Here is a 24,389-nt window from a genome sequence, read left to right on the forward strand (position 1 = left end):
TATAGTATGGGTCTTGTTTTTGTATCTATCCAGTCAGTCTGTGTCTTTTGGTTGGAGCATTTAATATGTTTACATTTAACACATTGATATGTATGTTCTTATTGCCATTTTGTTAATTGTTTTGGATTTGTTTTTGTAAGTCTTTTTTCTTCCCTTCCTCTTTTGTTCTCTTCTCTTGTGATGACTAAATTTACTCTTGTGTTTTCTTTGTATGTGTATCTATTGTAGATTTTTGGTTTGCAGTTACCATGAGGTTTTGATATAGCAGTCTATATCTATAAACAAGGTTGTTTTAAGTTGCTGTTTTTTTTTTTAAATTTCATTTTCAATATTCTACATTTTTACTCTCCTCATGATGACTGGTTTTGATATCATATTTATGTGTGAATGATTTTCTACCATTACTGAATGTTGGCCTTTACCAGTGAGCTTTTTCCATTTGTAATTTTCTTCCTTCTAGTTGTGACCTTTCCACCTAGAGAAGTTCCTTTAGCATTTGTTGCAGAGTTGGTTTTATCTGGTGGTGCTGAATTCTATTAGCTTTTCCTTGTTTGTAAAGCTTTTGATTTCTCCATCAAATCTGAACAAGTCTTCTTAGTTTAGGTTCTTCCCTTTCATCACTGTAAATATATCCTGCCATTCCCTTTTGACCTTCTGTGGAGTTTCTGCTGAAAAAATCAGCTGATAAATTGTTGCCTTTCCCTTGTTGCTTTTAGTATTATCACTTTGTCTTTAATTTTTGTCAGTTTGACTACTATAAGTCTGTGTGTGTTCCCCCTTGGGTTTATCCTTCCTGGGAGAAGTCTCTGCTTCCTTGGCTTGGGTGACTGTTTCCTTTCCCATGTTAGGAAAGTTTCAGCTATTATTTCTTCCATTAATTCTCAGGTCCTTTATTTCTTCTCTTTATGGTACCCCCTTTTTTTTTGCTAATGTTAGTGCATTAATACTGTCCCAGTATTTAAGACTGTCCTCATTGCTTTTCATTCTTTTTTAAAATTCTGTTCCACAGTAGTGATTTACAACATTCTGTCTTTCAGCTCACATATACATTCTCCTGCCTTATTTATTCTGGTGTTTATTCCTTCTAGTGTACTTTTAATTTTACTTGTTGTATTGTTCATCTCTGTTCTTTAGTTCTTCACTAAGCATTGTATCTTGTTCTGTGCCCCTGTCCTTCCTTCTTTTCTTTCTTTCTTTTTTTTTTTTTTTTTTTGAGATCTTGGATCATCTTTACTATCATTTCTCTGAATTCTGTTTCAGGAAGATGTCTACCTCCACTTCACTTAGCTGTTCTTCTGGGGTTTTAGCTTGTTCCTTCATCTGGGATATATTCCTCTGCCATCTTTGTCTTTGTTTTCGTGGCTTCCATTCTGCAGGATGCAGGGTTGTAGCTCTTCTTGCTTCTGCTGATCTGCCCCCTTGTGGATGAGGCTGGTCTCAGGGGCTTGTGCTAGCTTCCTGGGGAGAGGACTGGTTTGTGTCCACTGCTGGATGAAGCTGGGTCTTGTTCCTCCTCTGGGCAGGGCCATGTCAAGGGTTGTGTTTAGTGACCAGCTGTGGGCTTGGTAAAACTTTAGGCAGCCTGTTCCCACCCTGTTGGTTGTTTGGCCTGAGGTGTTCCAGTACTGGAGCCTATAGGCTGTTGGGTGGGGCCAGGTCTTGGTAAGAAAAGGGTGGCCTCCAGGAGAGCTCATGCCAATAAGTACCCTCCAGAACTATTGCTACCAGTGTCTTTGTCCCTGCACTGAGTCACAACCACCTGCTGCTGGTTCTGCAGGAGACCCTCCAATACAAGCAGGTAGGTCTGACCCAGGGTCTCCAGGTCACTACTATTCCTCCTGGGTTCTCATGACCTTGTATGTGCTTATATGACCTTGTATGTGCCCTCCAAGAGTGGAATTTCTGTTTTCCCCAGTCCTGTGGAAGTCTTGTGATCAAACCCAGTTGCCTTCAAAGCCAGATGCTCTGGGGGCCCTTCCTCCCAATGCTAGACCCCCAGGCTAGGGAGCCTGATGCAGGACTTAAAACTGTCACTCCTGTGGGAGAATCTCTGAAATACAATCATTTTCCTGTTTGTGGATTGCCCACCTGGTGTGTATAGGATTTGATTTTATCACAATTTCATCTCTCTAGGAGCTGGAACCTTCTGTGGAAGACTCTCTGCCTCACGGGTTTCCTGTTCTCAGGGTCCTACACAACCTGCCTGACTAGCTTCCCTCCCAGTCTTGACTTCTTATCAGTCTCCCATTATGACAAGGGGCTTGTCTGACAAACTGACTTCTTCTAATGTGTGAATGGTAGAGGGAGAGCTGTTTTTCCCTTCTAGGCAACAGGCTTAAACTCTCCCCCTTCTCACAAACAAACACCCCCACATGTGTCATGCATGCTTTGATGCATCCAAAATATGGCTCTAAGAGTCCAGGAAATCCAGCAGGATATTTTTGTGCTGGGCTCTTGTTTCCTTAAAAAAAAAAAAAAAAAAAAAAAAAGGAAGAAATAAGGAGCTGTTTCCTCTGCTTCTGTATTTCCGCCCAGATAAAAAATCACACACATTGCTACTGTGTTTAAGCTACTGTGCTAAGTTCTCCTTACAAGGAGAAGAACTCAAGAGTATGCAGTCTGATTGAGGATGTTTTTCTGTGGTGTTTGATAACAGAAGGATACCATCACAAATCCAAGAAAATAAATTTATTAAACTTTGAAGGAAAAAAATCCACAGACATAAAGAAAGTTAAATATAAACTGCAGGACACAACTAGTCATACTAGTGAATAATGGCTTGTGTGGCCAGCAAAGTACCAAAATGACATTCGGAGACCGATTGAGGTATTTAGCTATTTTTGGCTATAGAAATGTTGTCAGCCTACTGTGAAATGGTAAGATAGTTTCCCCAAACACACAGTTTTAAGTTGAATTAGGTTCTACATAGATGAAATTGTCTATGAAACTAAATTATGTAGCTCTTAGAGAAAACCATAGCAGCAAGATAGCAGAAAACCTATTGAACATTTATTACAAGTAACATATTGAACTTTAAACACCCAATTCTAGTTTTTCACTGTCCTTCCTGCAAGAAAGAAGGAATTTAAAATTACCAACCATTAAGCTTATTTTCTAAAAAGGTCTGAGCTAAATGGCAAATATGCTTTTTAAGTTAAAGCTAACTTTAAAGTTTTATTAACTTTAAAAAAATACTTAAAGTGAGAAGCATTCATGAGTGAGATGAGTCTTCTCTTTTTGACAAACCTTTTGCGGAGCAATCCCAATGCTCCTGTGAATGATGTTTAATTTATTCAGGGATTGAACAATAACTTATAAATTACTCAGACCTCATTTTCTTCTAACTACCAGCTTTAAGGCCAATTCACTCAGGAGGTAAAAAATGATGAAACTCATTTTACTGCTCTAAATAAATCCTATAAAAGATGTGGTGAGGAAGAAAGTTTCTGCTATGGGTTTAAATAAATTTTTGAGTTATCTTTCAGGATTTAAAATCTTGGTTTTTTTTTTTTTTTTTTGGTTTGTTTCTCATTATCACTAACAATGAGCATGTGTCTGGCTATAGGCTATGAAAGAAAAACCTACTTCTTGAACTTTTATTCCATGATCTGGTTAACTTCACTTTGACCAGCTTCAACTTACAAAATGCTTCTTGTTCCTATTCCTTCCTTAGATAAATATGAAATACGAGACATTGCGGTGGAAGTTCTAAGGCTTGACTCTTATGATATGCATGCACTAAGACACTTTTTTTCCAGGGCACTGCAGTGATTAAGCATCCTGGTCAATAGGAACAAGCTGTAATTTCTACTTCTCTTAGTATGTAGCCCTCTGACGTGAACCAAAACTTGGGTAAGAAAAGGTTTTTTTGTTGTTGTTATTCTTCTGTATGTGTGTTTTGTTTTTTTTGGTTCATGGTAAGTTGACTTGTGCAAACATTTAAAAGTTTTCTAAATTAACAAATATTTGTTTACAAATTCAGATAAGATGAGCACTTTCCAATAATGCAGGTAACTACAATCATTTCAGAATCACTTAAAGAGTTTTAGGAGGTATAAAAAGGGCCTTGTAAAAAACTAGTTTTTCTTCAGGTGCATTGACCAAAGCATTAAACCAGCTTTAGACTGCAGTTATTACATTCTTTAGATGGGTTGGCATGAACTACAGTACACCATTTACAGTGTAATATAAAATAGCCATGCTTAAAGTGTAAATTATTAAAAATATCTTTATCCATTTTATGCCAAAATAAATGTTTTACATATCCAAACTATTTCTTGTCTTCTTACCTATAATTTTAGTTCCCAATTATTAAAAAAAATTATCCTGTGCTATAATTTGCAATCTTCCTGAACTGCAAAAGCCACCTGATTTTTCGCTTTTTCAAAAAGCATGATTAACTATACATTAAAAAACATAGCCATTCAATGCTTAGTAGCACAAAATTAACACCCACAATAACAAGACAATTACTGCCACTAAACAGTCTTTGAGACAGTTCTTTAAAGTATTTACAATTCACAACAGGAATATTTATCTGATTAAGGATTCTTCTTCTTTTTTTAATATAATGTTTCAACATTTCTGGAAAAGGCATTTAGAATTCATATTCCCCACCCTCAACTCACCCCCCCTCCCAAAAAAAGTTTAAACATTGTTTTGGTTTAAGCATTCATGCCCCAGCCAACCCTGTGCCATTCAATGGGTAGCTCATGGGAAATCAAAGAAAAGCTATGGCATGATTTTGTTCAGTTGGTCTGTGCTCACATAGCCACATGATGAGAGAAACTCTTTGTCAGGCAAGGGCAGGGCAGTCGCATTGAGTACGAGGCCCTGTGGAGACTGTACTATGTGAATGGAGGTATAATCTGGGACAGGTATCTCAGAACTTGGAACATGTTCTGCTGTCCCCGACCTCCCGGCTGTAGTGGTAAGGCTTTCTGTGGTGATGTAAATGTCTTCCTGGTTAAAGCTTGGCTCTACGTGTGATTCAGCCTCGACGTGAGGGGCCAGGGCAATGTACTTTTTGGCGTCTACCTCGCAGAAGTAAGCGTTGTCCACGATGAAGTTAGCTTGGCAGGGTGTGACCACTTCTGGGTGCGTGTCACACTGGGGGTTCCCAGTCTTATTCTTTTGGCCTGGGGAAAGGACCACATTCCCTGCTGGTGTAATGTCGCTTACCTGGGCATAAAAATCAATGTTTGCCAATGAACTTGGATTGCTGAGCTGTGTATGGACAGCTTGATGAGTTGACTCAGTTCCACCAATGAGAAGTGGTCTTGGTTTGTTTTCCTCTACTAGGATAACACTGGGCTGCTGGCTAGCAGGGGCAGCATCATTAGAAGGTGAATTATTTTGATTCTTCTGATCAAGGCACGAGATATCTGCTTCCCCTTTTAACCTTTGTGGCTGAGCAACCTCTGAGGTACCATCGCACATGTCACTGACATGGAAATCAGCCTCCAGAATGTCAGGTTCATAGCAGCTGGTACGCCCAGAGTCATCATCCTTTGCCCCAAAGATATTGAGTGATTTTTCATGGTCATTGCTCAGAAGTCTGTCTGTGTCTGACCCTTCAGTCTTTTCATCAGGGTCATCAATATCTAGTTCAATAAATTCAACCCAAGAGTCATCATTGTAGAATTCGTGTTTATAGTTGTCATGAATGGCTAAGATTGTATTCACCTCTTCTAATTTTCCTTCCTATAAAATAGAAAAAGAAGATCTATGAAAATAAATTCACAACAATTGATTTAACAAATAGTATTGAGTCTAATCAGTAACAAAATCATATAACAAACCATGTAACAAATACATTAGTGAAGAACTTTTCTTTTTTAAAATTATTTTCCATTATGGTTCATCATAGGATACTGAACATAGTTCTCTGTGCTAGACAGAAGGACCTTGTTTATCCATTCATATATAATAGCTTATATCTGCTAACCCCAACATCACACCATCCCTCCTCCAACCCTCTCCCCCTTGGCAATCATGAGTCTATTCTTTATGTCTGTGAGTCTGTTTTTGTTTTGTACATAGATTGGTTTGTATCATATTTTAGATTCCACATATAAGTGGCATCATATGGTATATGTTTTTCTCTTTATGATTTACTTCACTTAGTATGATAATCTCTAGTTGCATCCTTGTTGCTACAAGTAGCATTATTTCATTCTTTTTTAAATGGCTGAGTAGTACTCCATTGTATATATGTACCACATCTTTATTCATTCATCTGTTGATGGACATTTAGGTTGTTTCCCAGTCTTGGCTATCGTGAATAGTGATTCTGTGAACACAGGGGTGCGTGTATCTTCTCGGATTAGAGTTTTGTCTGGATATATGTCTAGGAGTGGGACTGTTGGATCACTGTTGTTGTTATTCAGTCGCCAGTCGTGTCTGACTCTTTGTGACCCCATGGACCACAGCACGCCAGGCCTTCCTGTCTCTCCCCATCTTCCAAAGTTTGCCCAAGTTCATGTCCATTGCATCAGTGAAGCCATTCAGCTATCTGATCCTCTGATGCCCTCTTCTCCTTCTGCCCTCAATCTTTCCCAGCATCAGGGACTTTTTTGGTGAGTTGGCTGTTCTCATCAGATGAACAAAATACTGCCGCGTCAGCATGAGTCCTTCCAATGAGTATTCAGGATTGATCTCCCTTAAGATTGACTGGTTTGATCTCCTTGCTGTACAGGGGACTTTCAGGAGCCTTCTCCATCACCACAGTTTGAAGGCATCAATTCTTTGGTGCTCTGCCTTCTTTACAGTCCATCTCTCACAACTGTATGTGACCACTGGGAAGACCATAGCTTTGACTATACAGACCTTTGTCGACAGAGTAATGTCTCCACTTTTCATCACGCTGTCTAGGTTTGTCATAGCTTTCCTGCCAACAAAAAGCTTGAATCATATGGTAATTCTTTAGTTTTCTGAGAAATCTCCATACTATAAATATTTTCCATATTGGCTGTACCAACTTACATTCCAACAGTGTAGGAGGGTTCCCTTTTGTTCACATCCTCTCCAGCATCTGTTATTTGTAGTTTTTAATGATGGCCATTGTGACTGGTGTGAGGTGGTACCTCGTTGTAGTTCTGATTTGTACTTCTCTAATAATTAGCAGTGTTTAACATCTTTTCATGTGCCTATTGGCCATTTGTATTTCTTCTTTGAAGAAATGTCTGTTTAGGTCTTCTGCCCAGTTTTTGATTGGGTTTTTATTGTTGTTGTATGAGCTGTTTTCATATTTTGGAAATGAAGCCCTGGTTGGTCTCATTATTTGCAAATACTTTATCCCATTATGTAAGTTCTTTTCCTTTATGGTTTCTTTTGCTGTGCAAAAGCTTGTAAGTTTGATTAAGTCCCATTTGTTTATTTTTGCTTTTATTTCTATTGCCTTGGGAAACTGACCTAAGAATACATTGATATGATTTATGTCAGAGAATGTTTTGCCTATGATCTCTTCTAGGAGCTTGATGGTATGTATGTGTTAGTTGCTCAGTTGTGTCCAACTCTTTGTGACCCCATGGACTATAGCCTAGTAGGCTCCTCTGTCCATGGGGATTCTTCAGGAAAGAATACTGAAACGGGTTGCCATGCCCTTCTCCAGGGGATCCTCCCAACCCAGGGATTGAACCCAGGTCTCCTGTATTACAGGCAGATTTTTTACTGTCTGAGCTACCAGGGAAGCCCTGATGGTAAAATGCCTTATATTTAAGTCATCTGCATGTAACAGTTGGCCTCTTCCCTTCCAACTTGGATAAATTTTCTTTTTCTTGTCTGATTTCTGTGGCTAGGACTTCCAATACTATGTTAAACAGAAGAGGTGAGAGTGGGCATCCTGGTCCTGTTCTAGATTTTAGCATGAAGGCTTTCAGCTTTTCACCATTGGCTATTACACTGGGTGTGGGTTTGTCATTTGGCTTTTATTATGTTGCGATATGTTCCCTTTATACCCACTTTGGTAAGAGTTTTATCATGAATGGATGTGAAATTTTGTCAGATGGTCTTTTTTCTTGAGATGATCCTGTGATTTTGTCTTTTTTTTTTTATGTATCACATTGACTTGTGTATGTTGAACATCTTTGTGAACTTGGAATGACTCTTGGTTGTAGTATGTGATCTTTTTTTTTTGTTGTTGCTTTTGGATTTGGTCTGCTAATATTTTGCTGAGAATTTTTGCATCTATATTCCTCAAAGATTGGCCTGTAATTTTCTTCTTTGGTGGTGTCTTTGTCTGGTTTTGGTATTAGGGTAGTTTCAGAGAATGTCTTTGGAACTCCTCTTTAGTTTTTTGGAAGCTTTTGAGAAGGATCAGTGTTATTTCTTCTTTGTATGTTTGGTAGAATTCACCTGTGAAGCCATCTGGTCCTGGACTTTTCTTTATAGGAAGTTTTAAAATTACATATTCCATTTTACCTCTAGTGATTGGTCTTTTATAATTATCTATTTCTTGATTCAATTTTGGTGGGCTGTGATTCAAATCTGGTGGGTATGTTTCTAGAAACTTGTCTATTTCTTCTAGGTTGTCAAATTTGTTGGCGTATAATGGTTTATAGCATTCCCTATGGTCTTTGTTATTATTGTGATATCAGTTTTTATGTCTCCTTTCTCATTTCTTGTTTATTTGGGTTCTCTCTTTTCTTCTTGGTGAGCCTGGCCAGAGGTTTATCAATCTTGTTCACCTTTTCAAAGAATGAACTTTTGGTTTTATTGATTTTTTTTTCTATTTTTAAACCACTATTTATTTCCTCTTTGATCTTGATTATTTCCTTCCTTTTGCTGATTTTATGTTTTTTGTTTGTTCGTTTTCTACTTCAAGTGGTAGATTAGGTTTTTTTCTTGTTTTGATAAGGAAGGCCTGTATAGCTATGAATTTCCCTCTAAGAACTGATTTTGCTACATCTCAAAGATTTTGCATGGTTGTATATTCATTGTCATCTTTCTCAAGGTAGTTTTAAATTTACTTTCATCATTGACTCATTGGTTTTTTAGTAGCATATTGCTTTGTGACATTTTTATTTCATTTCTTTTTCTCTGGTTGACTTTTAGTTTCATGCCATTGTGGTCAGAAAAGATGCTTGAGATAATTTCTATATTCTTTGAGGCCTGTTTTTGTGCCCCAGTATGTGGTCAATCCTAGAGAATATTTCATGTGCATTTAAAAATGTGTAATTCTGTTTTTTATGGATATAATGTCCTTAAAATATCAATTAGGTCTAACTGTTCTATCATGTCATTTATGATCCCTGTTGCCTTGATTTCTGTCTAGAAGATCTGTCCACTGATGTGAGTAGGGTGTTAAAGGTCTCATACTATTACTGTATTCCTGTTGGTTTCTCCCTTTATATCTGTTAGGATCTGTTTTATGTATTTGGGTGCTGCAACATTATTGCATCTATGTTGATGAGTATAAAGTTCTTTTCTTGTATTGATCCTTTTATCTTTATATAGTGTCCTTCTTTATCTTTTTTATGGCCTTTATTTTAAGGTATGTTTTGTCTGACGTGTATTGTGATTCCCACTTTGTCATTTCCATTTGCATGAAATGTTCTCCCATCACCTTTCAATCTGTGTGTCCTTTGCTCTAAACTGGGTCTCTTGTAGGCAACATAATGTAGGCTCTCATTTTTTCACACAGTCTGCCACTCTGTGTATTCTGATTGGGACGTTTTGTCCACTGACATTTAAGGCAATTATTATTTGATATGTATTTATTGCTATTTTAAGTCCTGCTTTCCCATTGATTTTTAAATTTCTTCCTTGACCCCCTCCCCCTTCTTTTTTTGTGGTTTGAATTATTTTTGTATTATGTTCTTTTTGGTTTTTGTGAATCTGTTGTTTGTTTTTAATTTGTGGTTACCTTGTTTTTCATGTATGTATATACCATATTATAGTCTACCTGCCTTAGACTAGTAATCACACAGGCTCAAATGTGTTCTAGGAAATGATTAAAAAATTTTACATTTTTGTACTCTTTTCTCCCACATTTTAGGATTTTGATGTCCTCTTATATCTTCATGTTCATCCTTTTTCTGTTCATTTCGGTTATCATCACTTTCACAGACATTTAAAAAAAAATCTGTACACTGGCTTATTTAGGTGATTTGCTTTCTAACTGTGATTTCCTCTTCTCTATATATTCTTACTTCTTTTAGACAAGGCCTTTCAATATTTCCTTTGTACGTGTGTATGCTCAGTCATGTCTGACTCTTTGTGATCCCATAGACTATAGCCTGCTAGGCTCCTCTGTCCATGGAATTTTCCAGGCAAGAATACTGGAGTGGTTTGCCATTTCCTTCTCCAGGTGTCTACCCATCCCAGTGATTGAACCTGCATCTCTTGCATTGACTGGTGGGTTCTTTACTAGCTGAGCCACCAGGGAAGCCCTTTAGGTAGGGAGGTCCATTCAGTTCAGTTCAGTTGCTCAGTTGTGTCCAACTCTTTGTGACCCCATGGACTGTGGCATGCCAGGCTTCCTTGGCCATCACCAACTCCTGGAGTTTACTCAAACTGATGTTCATTGAGTTGGTGATGCCATCCAATCATCCCATCCTCTGTTGTCCCCTTCTACTCCTGCCTTCAATCTTTCCCAGCATCAGGGTCTTTTCCAATGAGTCAGTTCTTCGCATCAGGTGGCCAAAGTAATGGAGTTTCAGCTTCAGCATCAGTCCTTAAAATGAATATTCAGGAATGATTTCTTTAGGATTGACAGGTTTAGTCTCCTTGCAGTCCAAGGGACTCTCAAGAGTCTTCTCCAACACCACACTTCAAAAGCATCAATTTTTTGGCGCTCAGCTTTCTTCATAGTCCAACTCTGACATCCATACATGACTATTGGAAAAACCATAGCTTTGAGTAGATGGGCTTTTGTTGGCAAAGTAATGTCTCTGCAAACATGCTGTCTAGGTTGGTCATAGCTTTTCGTCCAAGGAGCAAGCGTCTTTTAATTTCATGGTTGCAGTCACCATCTTCAGTGATTTTGGAGCCCCTAAAAAATAAAGTCTGACACTGTTTCCATTGTTTCCCCACCTATTTGCCAGGAAGTGATGGGACCAGATGCCATGATCTTAGTTTTTGGAATGTTGAGCTTTAAGCCAACTTTTTCACTCTCCTCTTTCACTTTCATCAAGAAGCTATTTAGTTCTTTACTTTCTGCCTTAAGGGTGGTGTCATCTGCATATCTGAGGTTATTGATATTCTTCCCAGCAATCTTGATTCCAGCTTGTGCTTCATTCAGCCCAGAATGTCCCATGATGCACTCTGCATATACGTTAAATAAACAGAGTGACAATATACAGCCCTGATGTACTCCTTTCTCGATTTGGAACCAGTCTGCTGTTCCATGTCCAGTTCTAACTGTTGCTTCCTGACCTGCATACAGATTTCTCAGGAGGCAGGTCTGGTAGTCTGGTATTCCCATCTCTTGAAGAATTTTCCACAGTTGATTGTGATCCACACAGTCAAAGGCTTTGGCATAGTCCATAAAGCAGAAGTAGATGTTGTTCTGGAACACTCTTGCTTTTTTGATGATCCAATTTGGCAATTTGATCTCTGTTTCCTCTGCCTTTTCTAAATCCAGCTTAAACATCTGGAAGTTTTTGGTTCATGTATTGTTGAAGCCTGGTTTGGAGAATTTTGAGCATTACTTTACTAGCATGTGAGATGAGTGTAATTGTGCGGTAGTTTGAACATTCTTTAGCTTTGACTTTTTTTGGGATTGGAATGAAAATTGATCTTTTCCAGTTCTGTGGCCACTGCTGAGTTTCCCAAAATTTGCTGGCATATTGAGTGCAGCACTTTCACAGCATCAATCTTTTAGGATTTGAAATAGCTCAACTGGAATTCCATCATCTCCACTAGCTTTGTTCACAGTGATGCTCCCTAAAGCCCACTTGACTTTTCATTCCAGGATGTCTGGCTCTAAATGAGTGATCACACCATTGTGGTTATCTGGGTCGTGAAGATCTTTTTTGTATAGTTGTTTTGTGTATTCTTGCCATTTCTTCTTAATATTTTCTGCTTCTGTTAGGTCCATACCGTTTCTGTCCTTTATTGAGCCCATCTTTGATGAAATGTTCCCTTGGTATCTCTGATTTTCTTGAAGAGATCTCTAGTCTTTTCCATTCTATTGTTTCCCTCTATTTCTTTGTATTGATCACTGAGGAAGGCTCAGATTATGAACTCCTTATTGCCAAATTCAGACTTAAATTGAAGAAAGTAGGGAAAACCACTAGACCATTCAGATATGACTTAAATCCCTTATGATTATACCATGGAAGTGAGAAACACATTCAAGGGATTAGATCTGATAGAGTGCCTGAAGAACTATGGACAGAGGTTCTTGACATTGTACATAAGAGAATGATCAAGAACATCCCTAAGAGAAAGAAATGCAAAAAGGTGAAATGGTTGTCTTAGGAGGCCTTACAAATAGCTGAGAAAAGAAGAGAAACTAAAGGTAAAGGAGAAAAGGAAAGATATATCTATTTGAATGCAGAGTTCCAAAGAATAGCAAGGAGAGATAAGAAAGCCTTCCTCAGTGATCAATGCAAAGAAATAGAGGGAAACAATAGAAGGGAAGTCCTTTAGGGCAGGTTTAGTATTGCTGTATTCTTTTAGTTTTTGTTTGAGGAATTCATCTCATATTCTAAATAATAATCTTGCTGGGTAGAACATCCTAGATTGCAGCTTTTTCCCTTTCAGGACTTTTGAATATATCTTGCCACTCCTGTCTGGCCTGCGGTGTTTCTGTATAGAAATCAGTGGATAGCCTTATGGGGGTTCCCTTGTAATCAACTCTTTGTTTTTTTTTTTTCTTGATGCCTTTAGAATCCTCTATTTTACTTTTGCTATATTTATCATAATATGTCTTGGTGTGTTTGGGTTTACCTTGTTTGGGACTCTGTGCTTCCTATACCTGGATGTTTCTTTCTTTAGGTTTGGGAAGTTTTCAGCATTCCAAATACATTTTCAATACCCTTTTCTCTTTCTTCCCTTTCTGGAATCCCTATTATGCATAAATTGGCAAGGGAAGAAAGACTCCAGTGTTCTTGGGCTTCCCTGGCGGCTCAGCTAGTAAAGAATTTGCCTGCAACGTGGGAGACCTGGGTTTGATCCTCGGGTTGGGAAGATCCCCTGGAGAAGGGAAAGGCTACCCACTCCAGTATTCTGGCCTGAAAAATTCTATGGACTATATAGTCCATAGGGTCGCAAAGAGTTGGACGTGACTGAGCGACTTTCACTTGGCAAGATTTGTATTATCCCATAGGTCTCTTATATTGCTTTCATTTTTTTTTTTTTTGTTTGTTTGTTTCAATTTGACTTTCTGTCTGCTGTCCTGATTGATTTCCATTATTTTTTCTTTCAGGTCACGTATTCATTTTTCTGCATTATTCCTCCTGCTATTCATTGCTTTTAGTTTAGTGTTCATCTTGGCAAATGAGTTTTCTATTTCTTTGTTCTTCCTTATTGTTTCGAATTTCTTTTTACAGTACTCTGCATTTCTGTCAACAGCCTGTCTTAATTCCTTCAGTATTTGCATTATCTTCTTTTTTGAAGTAGATGTCTATTAGACTGAAGAGGTCTGTTTCATTGTTCTTTCAGGGGAATTATCTCGGTTTAAATGGGAATTGTTCCTCTGCTTCTTCATCTTACTTATTTCTCTTATTCTGTGAGTTTAGAAGAATTAATAATCTATGGTCTTAGAGGACTATTTATATGTGGCATTGTTCCTGTGTAGTTTGTGTGGGTTTAATATTTTTAGTGGGCTTTACTGGTTCAGTTCAGTCGCTCAGTCATGTCTGACTGTTTGCGACCCCATGGAATGCAGCACACCAGGCCTCCCTGTCCATCACCAACTCCCGGAGTTTACTCAAACTCATGTCCATTGAGTCAGTGATGCCATCCAACCATCTCATCCTCTGTTGTCCCCTTCTTCTCCTGCCTTCAATCTTTCCCAGCATCAGGGTGTCTTCAAATGAGTGAACTCTTTGCATCAGGTGGCCAAAGTACTGGAGTTTCAGCTTTAACACCAGTCCTTCCAATGAATACTCAGGACTGATCTCCTTTAGGATGGACTGGTTGGATCTCTTTGCAATCCAAGGGACTTTCAAGAGTCTTGTCCAACACCACAGTTCAAAAGCATCAATTCTTCAGCACTCAGCTTTCTTTATAGTCCAACTCTCATGTTCATACATGACTACTGGAAAAACCATAGCCTTGTCTAGATGGACCTTTGTTGGCAAAGTAATGTCTCTGTTTTTTAATATGCTGTCTAGGCTGGTCATAACTTTTCTACCAAGGAGCAAGCGTCTTTTAATTTCATGGCTGCAGTCACCATCTGCAGTGATTTTGGAGCCCAAGAAAATAAAGTCTCTCACTGTTTCCACTGTTTCCCCATCTATTTGTCATGAAGTGATGGGACTGGATGCCATGATCTTAGTTTTCTGAATGTTGAGCTTTAACCAACTTTTTTACTCTTCTCTTTGACTTTCATCAAGAGGCTCTTTAGTTCTCCACTCTCTGCCATAAGGGTGGTGTCATCTGCATATCTGAGGTTATTGATATTTCTCCTGGCAATCTTGATTCTAGCTTGTGCTTCATCCAGCCCAGCATTTCTCATGATATATTCTGCATATAAGTTAAATAAGCAGGGTGACAATATATAGCCTTAAGGTACTCCTTTTCCTATTTGGAACTAGTCTGTTGTTACATGTCCAGTTCTAAGTGTTGCTTCCAGACCTGCATACAGATTTCTCAAGAGGCAGGTCTGGTGGTCTGGTATTCCCATCTCTTTCAGAATTTTCGTTTATTGTGATCCACACAGTCAGAGGCTTCCCTTGTGTCTCAGTGGTAAAGAATATGCCTGCCAATGCAGGAGATATGGGTTTGATCCCTGGGTTGGGAAGATCCCCTGGAGAGGGAAATGGCAATTCACTCTAGTAGTTTGTTTTTATTATGGATGCCTGTCATTTTTTCCCTCAGTGTCTGCTGGCCTTATTCCCTTGATAAGGAGAGTGTGCAAGTGTGATAGCTGGTGCCCAATCCTCAGGTAATCTGTGGTGGCTCATGTGTGCCCCTGGAGCACGTGTTGGGAGCAGAGGTGGTGAGGTGCTCCTTGAGTCTACAAGAAAGGTGGTGTCAGCTCATGACCACTCCTGAAGTGTAGGGGGTGGGTAGTGGCTTGTGATAGCTCTTGGAGCTGGTGAGGGGGGTGCCTGTTACCTGAGAGCAGATGCAGGGATAAAGGCTGCAAGGTCCCACCTCAACCCTCACCCAAACAACGGTGCCCGGGCCTCTAAGACGGTCCAGGCTTCCACCATGTACATCCTCAGGTGCGGTTACACCAAATTGCAGCCCCTTCAGGCTGTTTTTACACAACCAACCCAAGTCCTTTCCCTGGGTCTAATCTCTGAAGCCTGAGCTTCAGCACCCAGCCTGCACCAGTGGACATGGGTCTCTGGCTGGGGAGTGCAGGGGAGTGGCACTGACCATCTGTTCAGGTTTCTCTACATGCTAGCTACTACAAACCAGTTCCTGTGTTCTTCTCTAAAGCTCTGAAGCTCCCCCTCTGTCCTGGCTGATCTCCCCACCAGTGAAGGGACTTCCTGGGGTGGAGTCCCTTTCCAGTTTCTTTCTTTATTCTTTTGCCCTACCCAGTTACATGGAGATTTTCTTGCCCTTTCCAGAGTTTGGATGTCTTCTGCCAGTGTTCAGTAGATATTCTCTGAGGATCAATCCATATGTAGATGTATTTTTGATAAATTTGTGGGAGGAGGTGAGCTTCATGTTCTACTACTCTGTCATCTTGATTCAGAAGTCAAGAGCTTTTAAATACGTAAGACATCCTCATAATTTTAAGGGATGTATTATTTAAAAACTTTTCCCAGAAGGAATACAAAAAATTAAATGTGATACATACAGCTTGCAAAAGGTTTCAACATAAGGCTCTGTTCTTAAGGTAACATTTAATTAGTGTCATGTATACAACTTAGATATTTTATTAATTACCTTGAGGAGATCTGGATCAATTCCTTTAATCTTTGGAACTGGAACTGGGGGTAGAATCAGCATCTTAATCCTTGAAAACAAAATTTTGTTTTGATGTAAGTTACTCATTCTCATTTCAAAAGACAGAAATAAAATATTGACAATATTATTACTAATATAAAGTAACAGAATATTTGGAATAAGTGAATATGAGAAAGAGAAGGAAAAGCATTAAGCAGTGAATGATGAGGCAAAACTAAAGAATGGAAAAAAACCCTCATCTGAAGTGAATTTAAATAAAATGTGGTTTTCCTATAACTTTTCCTTAATATCTTTTATAAAGTTTCAGAATTGGGAGTTAGACATTTAATTCCATCTGAAGCCAATTTCCATGTCAGTTATAAGGAGGTAATTTTAATACATATCCATAATTTGTTGGGGAAGGGGAGGAGAAAGAGCCAATCCATGTAGAGATATGCACCCTAAAAAAAGAGTGGGCTGAGATAAGTTCATACCACAATGCTCACATGAATTATTAAATTATTTAAGATAATCTCATTAACCAGGATGTCATTGTATGGTTCATTTCAGTTGGGACAGACTAAATATGAACTATTTCTAATCAGTACATGTTTAAATACACAATTCTATAATGCATTTAAATTTTCTGTTCCAAATATTTACATTACTTTTTGACCATAATTTATTTCAATGTCTATCCTGCCTATCTTGTGCCTAATTGTATTCCCAGCACTTAGAAAGAAAATTTCTGGCACAGAGAAACATTGCCTGAATAAATCCGAGTAAATCATTTGTCTATTTCATTAATAGTGTGAATAGAGTTTTCATTTTAAAATCAACATTGTGGCTCTGGAATAGAGATTATCCATTCCAATCTGATTTTTGGATATCAGATGATATTCTACTCAGTGTGAATAAACAGTCTGGTCTACTCAATAGGGAGGGCTTCCTGGGTAGCTCAGCTGGTAAAGAATCTGCCAGCAGTGCAGGAGAGCCTGGTTTGATCCCTGGGTTGAGAAGATCCCGTGGAGGAGAGCATGGCAACCCACTCCAGTATTCTTGCCTGAAGAATCCCCATGGACAGAGGAGCCTGGTGGGTTACAGTCCATGAGGTTGAAAAGAGTCGCACACAACTGCGCAACTAAGCACAGCACTCAATAGGGAACGCATTCTCTGAATGTTTCCATCACTTTTTAACCTAATCCAAGGCAAATTTCATTTTGTAAGTTGAGTTTGAGTAGACTCACTAGTTTTACTTAGTGGGACAAGTGTTAAGTTGTTACTGATGAATAGAAATAATAGGGAAAAAAAGCATGCTATTAATAACTGCTACCACTTTTGAATGCCTCTAATAATGCCTCCAAACACCGAAACTGTTGGCAAATTTCAGTCTGTGGGCCAAATCTGTTCTGCCCTCTGTTTTTGTAAAGAAAGTTCTTTTAGAACATGGAGTCAAGTTCAGTTTACATATTATCTATGGCTGCCTTCATGCCACAGTGGCAGAACTGAGTAGTAGTGACAGAGACTGCATAGCCCAGAAAGCCGAAGATTTACTGTTCGGTTATTTTTAAAACAACTTTGCCAACACTTGCACTAAACATTTCCTTTGGTGCTTATCACGACCAGGGAGGAAGAAGATATTATCTATGGAAAGATTTAGAGATTTAAGGAACATGTTCAAATCACACACTAATACTTGGTTCAGCTGGCACTCAAATTCAAAGCAGCTGACTCCAAAACCCATGCCCTTTGCTTTCTGTCATGCTGCTGGGTTAACTTGGTTCTGCATTTCTAAATAAATAATTCACAGGTTCTGTTGTTGTTTAGTTGCTAACTCATGTCTGACTCTTGCAATCCCATGGACTACAGCACACCAGCAGGCTCCTCTGTTCTCCATTAACTTCTGGAGTTTGCTTAAGCTCATGTCCATTGAGTTGGTGTTGCTATCTAACCATCGCATTCTCAGCTGCCTGCTTCTCCTTTTGCCTTCAGTCTTTCCCAGCATCAGGGTCTTTTCCAATTAGTCAGTTCTTCAATCAGGTGGCCAAAGTATTGGAATTTCAGTTTTAGCATCAGTCCTTCTGATGAATTAGTCAGGACTGATTTCCTTTAGGATTGACTGATTTGATCTCCTTGCTGTCCAAGGGACTCTCCCAGCATCACAATTCAAAAGAATCAGTTCTTCAGCACTCAGCTTTCTTTATGGTCCAACTCTCACATATGTACATGACTACCGGAAAAATCATACCTTTTTTTGACTATGTGGACCTTTGTTGGCAAAGTGTTATCTCTGCTTTTTAATATGCTGTCGAGATGTGTGATAGCTTTCCTTCCATGGAGCAGCATCTTTTAATTTCATGGCTGCCATCACTGTCGGCAGTGATTTTGGAGCCCAAGAAAATAAAATCTGTCACTACTTCCACTTTTTCCCCTTCTGTTTGCCATAAAGTGATGGGACTGGATGCCATAATCTTAGTTTTTTTTGAATGTTGTTTCAAACCAGCTTTTCCACTCTCTTTTCACCCTCATCAAGAGACTCTTTAGTTCCTCTTTGCTTTCTGCCATTAGAGTAATGTCATCTGCATATCTGAGGTTATTGATATTTCTCCCAGCAGTCTTGCTTCCAGTTTGTGATTCGTCCAGCCCAGCATTTAGCATGATACTCTCCAAATAAGTTTAATAAGCAGGGTGACAATATATAGCCTTTGACGTACTCCTCTCCCAATTTTGAGCCAGTCTGTTGTTCTGTGTCCGGTTTTAACTATTGCATACAAGTTTCTCACGAGACAGGTGAAGTGGTCTGGTATTTCCATCTCTTTAGGAATTTTCTACGGTTTGTTGTGATCCACACAATCAAAGGCTTTAGCGTAGTCAATGAAGCAGAAGTAAATGTTTTTCTGGAATTCCCTTGCTTTCCCCAATGAGCCAATGGATGTTGGCAATTTGATCTCTGGTTCCTCTGCCTTTTCTAAATTTAGCTGGTATATCTGGAAGTTCTTGGTTCACATACTGTTGAAGCCTAGCTTGAAGGATTTTGAGCATTACCTTGCTAGCATGTGAAATGAGCACAATTGTACAGTAGCTTGAACACTCTTTGGTATTGCCCTTCTTTGGGATTGGAATGAAAACTGACCTTTTCTAGTCCTGTGGCCACTGCTGAGTTTTCCAAATTTGCTGACATATTGAGTACAGAACTTTCGCACCATCATCTTGCAGGATTTGAAATAGCTTAGTTGGAATTTGGTCATGTTCACTATCTTTGTTTGTAGTAATGCTTCCTGAGGCCCACTTGACTTTATACTCCAGGATGTCTGGCTCTAGGTAGTGACTACACCATCGTGGTTATCTGGGTCATTAAGACCTTTTTGTATAGTTCTTTTGTGTATTCATGCCACCTCTTTTTAATTTCTTCTGCTTCTGTTAGGTCCTTACCATTTCTGTCCTTTATCCTGCCCATCCTTGCATGAAATGTTCCTTTGATATCTTCAATTTTATTGAAGAGATCTCTAGTCTTTCCCATTCTAGTGTTTTTCTTTATTTCTTTGCATTGTTCATTTAGCAAGGTGAGATAAGAAGGCCTTCTTATTCTCTGGAACTCTGCATTCAGTTGGGTATGTTTTACCCTTTCTCCCATGCCTTTCGCTTCTCTTCTTTTCTCAGCTATTTGTAAAGCCCCCCGCCCCTGACCCCAACAACCACTTTGCCTCCTTGCATTTCTTTTTCTTTGGGATGGTTTTGGTCACTGCCTCCTGTACAATGTTATGAACTTCCATAATTCTTTAGATACTCTGTGTCCCAGATCTAATCCTTTGAATCTATTCATCACCTCTACTGCATAATCATAAGGGATTCGATTTAGGTCATGCCTGAAAGGCCTAGTGGTTTTCCCTACTTTCTTCTATTTAAGCCTGAATTTTGCAATAAGGAGCTGATGATCTGAGCCACAGTCAGCTCCATGTCTTCTTTTTGCCGACTGTATAGAGCTTCACAGGTTCAAAACCAAAAATGTAACATAACTCTAATTACAGGAAGTAAAGATCCCCAAATATGCTTTACTCTGTATGGGTCCCTTTTTTTTTTTTTTTTTTTTAAAGAGGATGATGCATTTAGGTACTTGAGAGTCAGCTGTCAGGGAAGTGTTGTTGCCTTTAGGCTAGGGTGGCATACCCTGTAGCCTGGAGCGACCAAGCCAGTCATAAGGAGAGATGGGAATTGTGACAGAAAACATGAGCCCTTTCCGAATGGGATGGTTGGTCCTCTGTCTTGGGACATATTGCCACGCAGGATTATCAACCCAGTTTCACTATTTTTTTTTTTTAATATGGCAATGACTTAAATTTTTATTTATTTATTTTGGGTGTTCTGGTCTTTGTTGCTGCACAGGCTTTTCTCTAGTTGTGGGGAGTGGGTTCTACTCTAGTTTTTGTGCGTGGGCTTCTCACTGCAGTGGCTTCTCTTATTGCAGAGCATGGACTCTAGGGCCTGCAGGCTTCAGTAGCTGCAGCATGTGGTCTCAGTAGCTGCAGTTCCTGAGCTCTAGAGCACAGGCTCAATGGTTGTGGTGCAGAGGATGAGTTATTGCATAGCATGTTGGATCTTCCCAGCCCAAGGATCGTACACACATCTCCTGCACTGGCAGGCAGATTCTTAACGACTATACCTACCACCAGGAAGTCTGAGATCTGTTTTTAAAGATAATCTAGTAATCTTGATTTTTTGTGTGAAAATCCCCTGTTTTAGAAACACTTTGTAGCAAAACTGTCCCTCAAAAATCAGAAGAAAAAAAAAAAAACAAAAAACCAGCAAAACATGAATCTGCAGGCTGAATCTGGCTTTCAGGTTGCCACTTCTGTTTTATGTTGATTCAGTTATTTCGTTCCTGATTTAGTCATATAGCAAGTTGTATGGTGGGAGCAACAGAGTATAGAATAAAGATAAACTGGCATGAAACTATGTTTCTGATCTTTATTGTTTAATTCAAATCCAAATTACACTATACATTTTACTAGAGTTGACTCTTAATGATTTGGATTAAGAAAGGGAACAGTGGCTTGGTTTGTGAACTAACAATATCTCGAGCAAACACAAGGAGCACCTGAAATCCTTTATAGTCCTGAAGTTCTGCGGTAACTGACATAGTATCTCATTCTTTTGAGTTTTATTTTAATTGTTCTTTCTACACTTGCTGACAGCTATTTTCTACCATTTCCTGCTTTCATTAGAACATGGAAATTTAGACAATGATAAGGGTTTTTGTGGGCATATGAAAAAGGAAGATAAGTTTTTTGTTGAAAAGAATTAAATTCAGAACAGGGAATTTGGTGATTTTGACCAAGTGTCATAGTTAAAAACTTCATTATTCATAGAAAACTATCTTTTAGACAAAGGTTAATATATTTCCTTTGTAATTCTATTTGATCAGAGGATGACTTTTTCTTCCAAATATTGTTAGCTAATGTAATTTAGCAACATAAATTTGCTTGGCCTTTGTGATGACTTGAAATTGACAACTAATGTTAAAAGTAAATTACTTAATGTATGGAGTGAGTTTATCTGCTGTAGTTATATATAAATTAGCCTATCACCTAACTGGACAGTTCAGTGAATTCAAATTAATCTACAGAATAATTTGGCTCCTTTGGCATTACTTAAGTAATGAATACATTTAAGTAAGTAAATGTTTAGAATTTTATTTACTAACTTCCTCCCTCCCAAACTGAAAGCTGCTGTTAGACAATAATGTTGCTAGAAAGATAGAAAACAAAATTCTCCAGAGTTAATTTTGTCCCCCTGAGTTTACATTATTAAATTGGAGATGAAACTCTACTAAAAATAATCCTTCCTGCATCCACTTGGAGACTTTTAGGTATGCTTGACACTCTGTAACTCTAGAATTCTTCTATTGAAATTCTGTTTTGATGTTTACAAATGCTATACAGCTTCAAAACAAAGTAAAAAAATTTCACAATATATTCATAATATAAAGCCTATTTTGATTTCTAGATGCTTCATGGCTTCACCTGGAGAACTTGTCTTTGGTTTTAGATAGAGTAGCCAACTGTCTCGGTTTGCCTAGACACAGAATTTTTAGTGTTAAAACCAGGAAAGTCCCAGGCAAATGGAGTGTTAGCTACCCTAATTCTAGGAGAAGGGACAAGATTAACCTATGGGACTTAAGGCATATTCTAAATGTAAGAAAACTGGCAACCCACACCAGTAACTTTTCCAGTATTTTGTATTAAAAGTTTCTGTAGTCTATACTGAGTTTCTTTCAAGAATGAAAATAGAATAATGGTCCTTACAGCTTAAGGGAAACTTAAACATCATATAATCCAACACCCTCAAATTACCCATGAGAACGTGGAGTCCTAGAGATAAAGGGACTCAAATGAACTCAAACAATAGTGGCAGAATAATAACTGAAACCTGCCTTCTGGCTGCAAGAGGATGCAGAATGGTGTCCTCAAACTTAGAATTTTATCTCTGACAAAAGAAGGTAAAATACCAAACTGTAAGTAGCCAACCAATTTAAATAAACCCAAATTTACTTAAGATTGGTATCATATGAAGTCTAAAGAAAGGTTTTATTAGACTGAATTATCTAGTAGCTTTAGTTCACCACTTAAATTTTTGCTCTTGTATTAAAGTTTCAAAGCTACCTCAGGGTCCTGGAATAAATATCAGTTCGGAACTTTAAGGTGCATGTCACATGGTATGTAGTCACTAGCCTCACCCTCTTAACATCCTATGCAACTTTCCAGATAAAACAGACCTGTGTTGTCTCTATGTGGACACAACACAGATGTAAATGTAGAGCGATAACGTTTCACTGGGTTGATGAAACACTTCACTCAGGATTCACAAAAGAAAACATCAAACAAAAAATGGAAACATGGACATTTGCTAAATAACTGGCAAAACATATCAGAGTAGGTTATAACACACTTACCTTTGCTGTTTAGAAAATATGAGTAAAAATAATGTCACTGCTAGCCCAAGTATTCCAAAGATAATAATTAGGAACCATGGAAACTGGAAATCTGAAAAACACAAAAATAATAATATCTCACAGAACTATGAATAGTTGAAGTTTATATCTCATTCTCCTGTTCCACATAAAACTTCCTAATTTGTATTCCTGTTCCACATAAAACTTCCTAATTTGTATTCATCTAGTAAAGTCAATGATTTCACTTGATAGCCACTGAAATAGAATGCAATTACTTAGTATTTTCTAAGAACACCTCTATCCACTTCTTCAGATCCTTTCGTATACCAAAAAAAAAAAAAAAAAAAAGTAACAGCATACAATTTAAGCACAATCCATGTTTATTATATAAACAACCCGCTTTAAACATCTTATGTGTGATTAAATTGTCATTAAAAGGCTCTAGCTCGAGGGAAAAGTGATGCTTGTTAATGTACTACTTTACCTAAATAATGTCCACTTCTTTTTTTTTTTAATGTGATCTTTAGATCTAGATCTGATCTAGACTGAGGATCCATCAAAAAGATGGGGGCCAAGTTGTATTTTTGAATCATTATTAAAACTTCTTAGATATGCAGGGTGTACATTTTTACAGCTTAAAAAGTACTGTTTGACAGAAGATCAGTACTAGGACTCTCAGATTTTAGAATGCTGTTCAGTTGCTAAGTCATGTCTGACTCTGCAACCCCATGAACTGCAGCACGCCAGCCTTCCTTATCCTTCATTATCTGCCAGAGTTTGCTCAAACTCGTGTTCATTGAGTCATGCCCATTGATTCAGATTTTAGTATAACTGATAGAAAATTTGTGGGAGACTGTAAAGCTTCTATTTCATTTCTTTAGAACAAGTGCCACAAGTGGCAGAGGTTGACTACTTTTAAGGTGGAATTTCCCTGGTGGCTCAGACTGTAAAGGATCTGCCTGCAAGGTGGGGAAAGATCCCCTGGAGAAGGGAGTGGGTACCCACTCCAGCATTCTTGTCTGGAGAATCCCACTGACGGAGGGGCTCTGTGGGCTGCAGTCCTTGAGGTGGCAAAGAGTAGGACACGACTGAGCAGCTAACACTTTCCCACTTCTTTTCACCTTTACCATAACACTGCTTTACTGAAAGAAAGCTTTTATGCTGTGATATTCTTTTATTTATTTTCTTATTCACATATTAAAATCTACAAGGGAGCTCTTATGCATGTTATAAAGAATTAGTGGGGGAGAGAATACCATTTTTTTTTTCTTGTGGTATCTATAATTTTATATCAATGATATACTTAGGAACATAATATAAAGCAAGGGTTTTTTTCCTTTTCTAACAGAAGTAAAAAGTTGTTTAAAAAAATCTTTAAGTGAATTAAATGCCATCACGATAAAGGGCATGTGGCAGATATACTTTT

At 38.4% G+C, this 24,389-nt stretch overlaps 1 protein-coding gene across 10 annotated transcripts in view; it reads right to left on the reverse strand.

The window, feature by feature from the left end:
- Nucleotides 1–2,596: 2,596 nt before the first annotated feature.
- The window catches only part of GHR (growth hormone receptor), a 307,084-nt gene continuing 285,291 nt past the window's right edge, over nt 2,597–24,389 (reverse strand). For 7 of the 10 annotated variants that reach the window (XM_055554860.1, XM_055554861.1, XM_055554857.1 and 4 more), the window contains 3 exons: nt 22,964–23,054; nt 16,015–16,084; nt 2,598–5,703 (listed from right to left, as the gene is read on the reverse strand). In XM_055554860.1, the coding sequence (XP_055410835.1) occupies nt 4,732–5,703; nt 16,015–16,084; nt 22,964–23,054 (1,133 nt within the window). In that variant the 3' untranslated portion in view covers nt 2,598–4,731. Of the gene's footprint in view, nt 5,704–16,014; nt 16,085–22,963; nt 23,055–24,389 lie in introns of all 10 variants that reach the window. The other 3 variants (XM_055554865.1, XM_055554866.1, XM_055554859.1) reach the window with 2 other exon arrangements.

Source organism: Bubalus kerabau, chromosome 18 (assembly GCF_029407905.1).
Source record: "Bubalus kerabau isolate K-KA32 ecotype Philippines breed swamp buffalo chromosome 18, PCC_UOA_SB_1v2, whole genome shotgun sequence".
Taxonomy (NCBI): domain Eukaryota; kingdom Metazoa; phylum Chordata; class Mammalia; order Artiodactyla; family Bovidae; genus Bubalus; species Bubalus kerabau.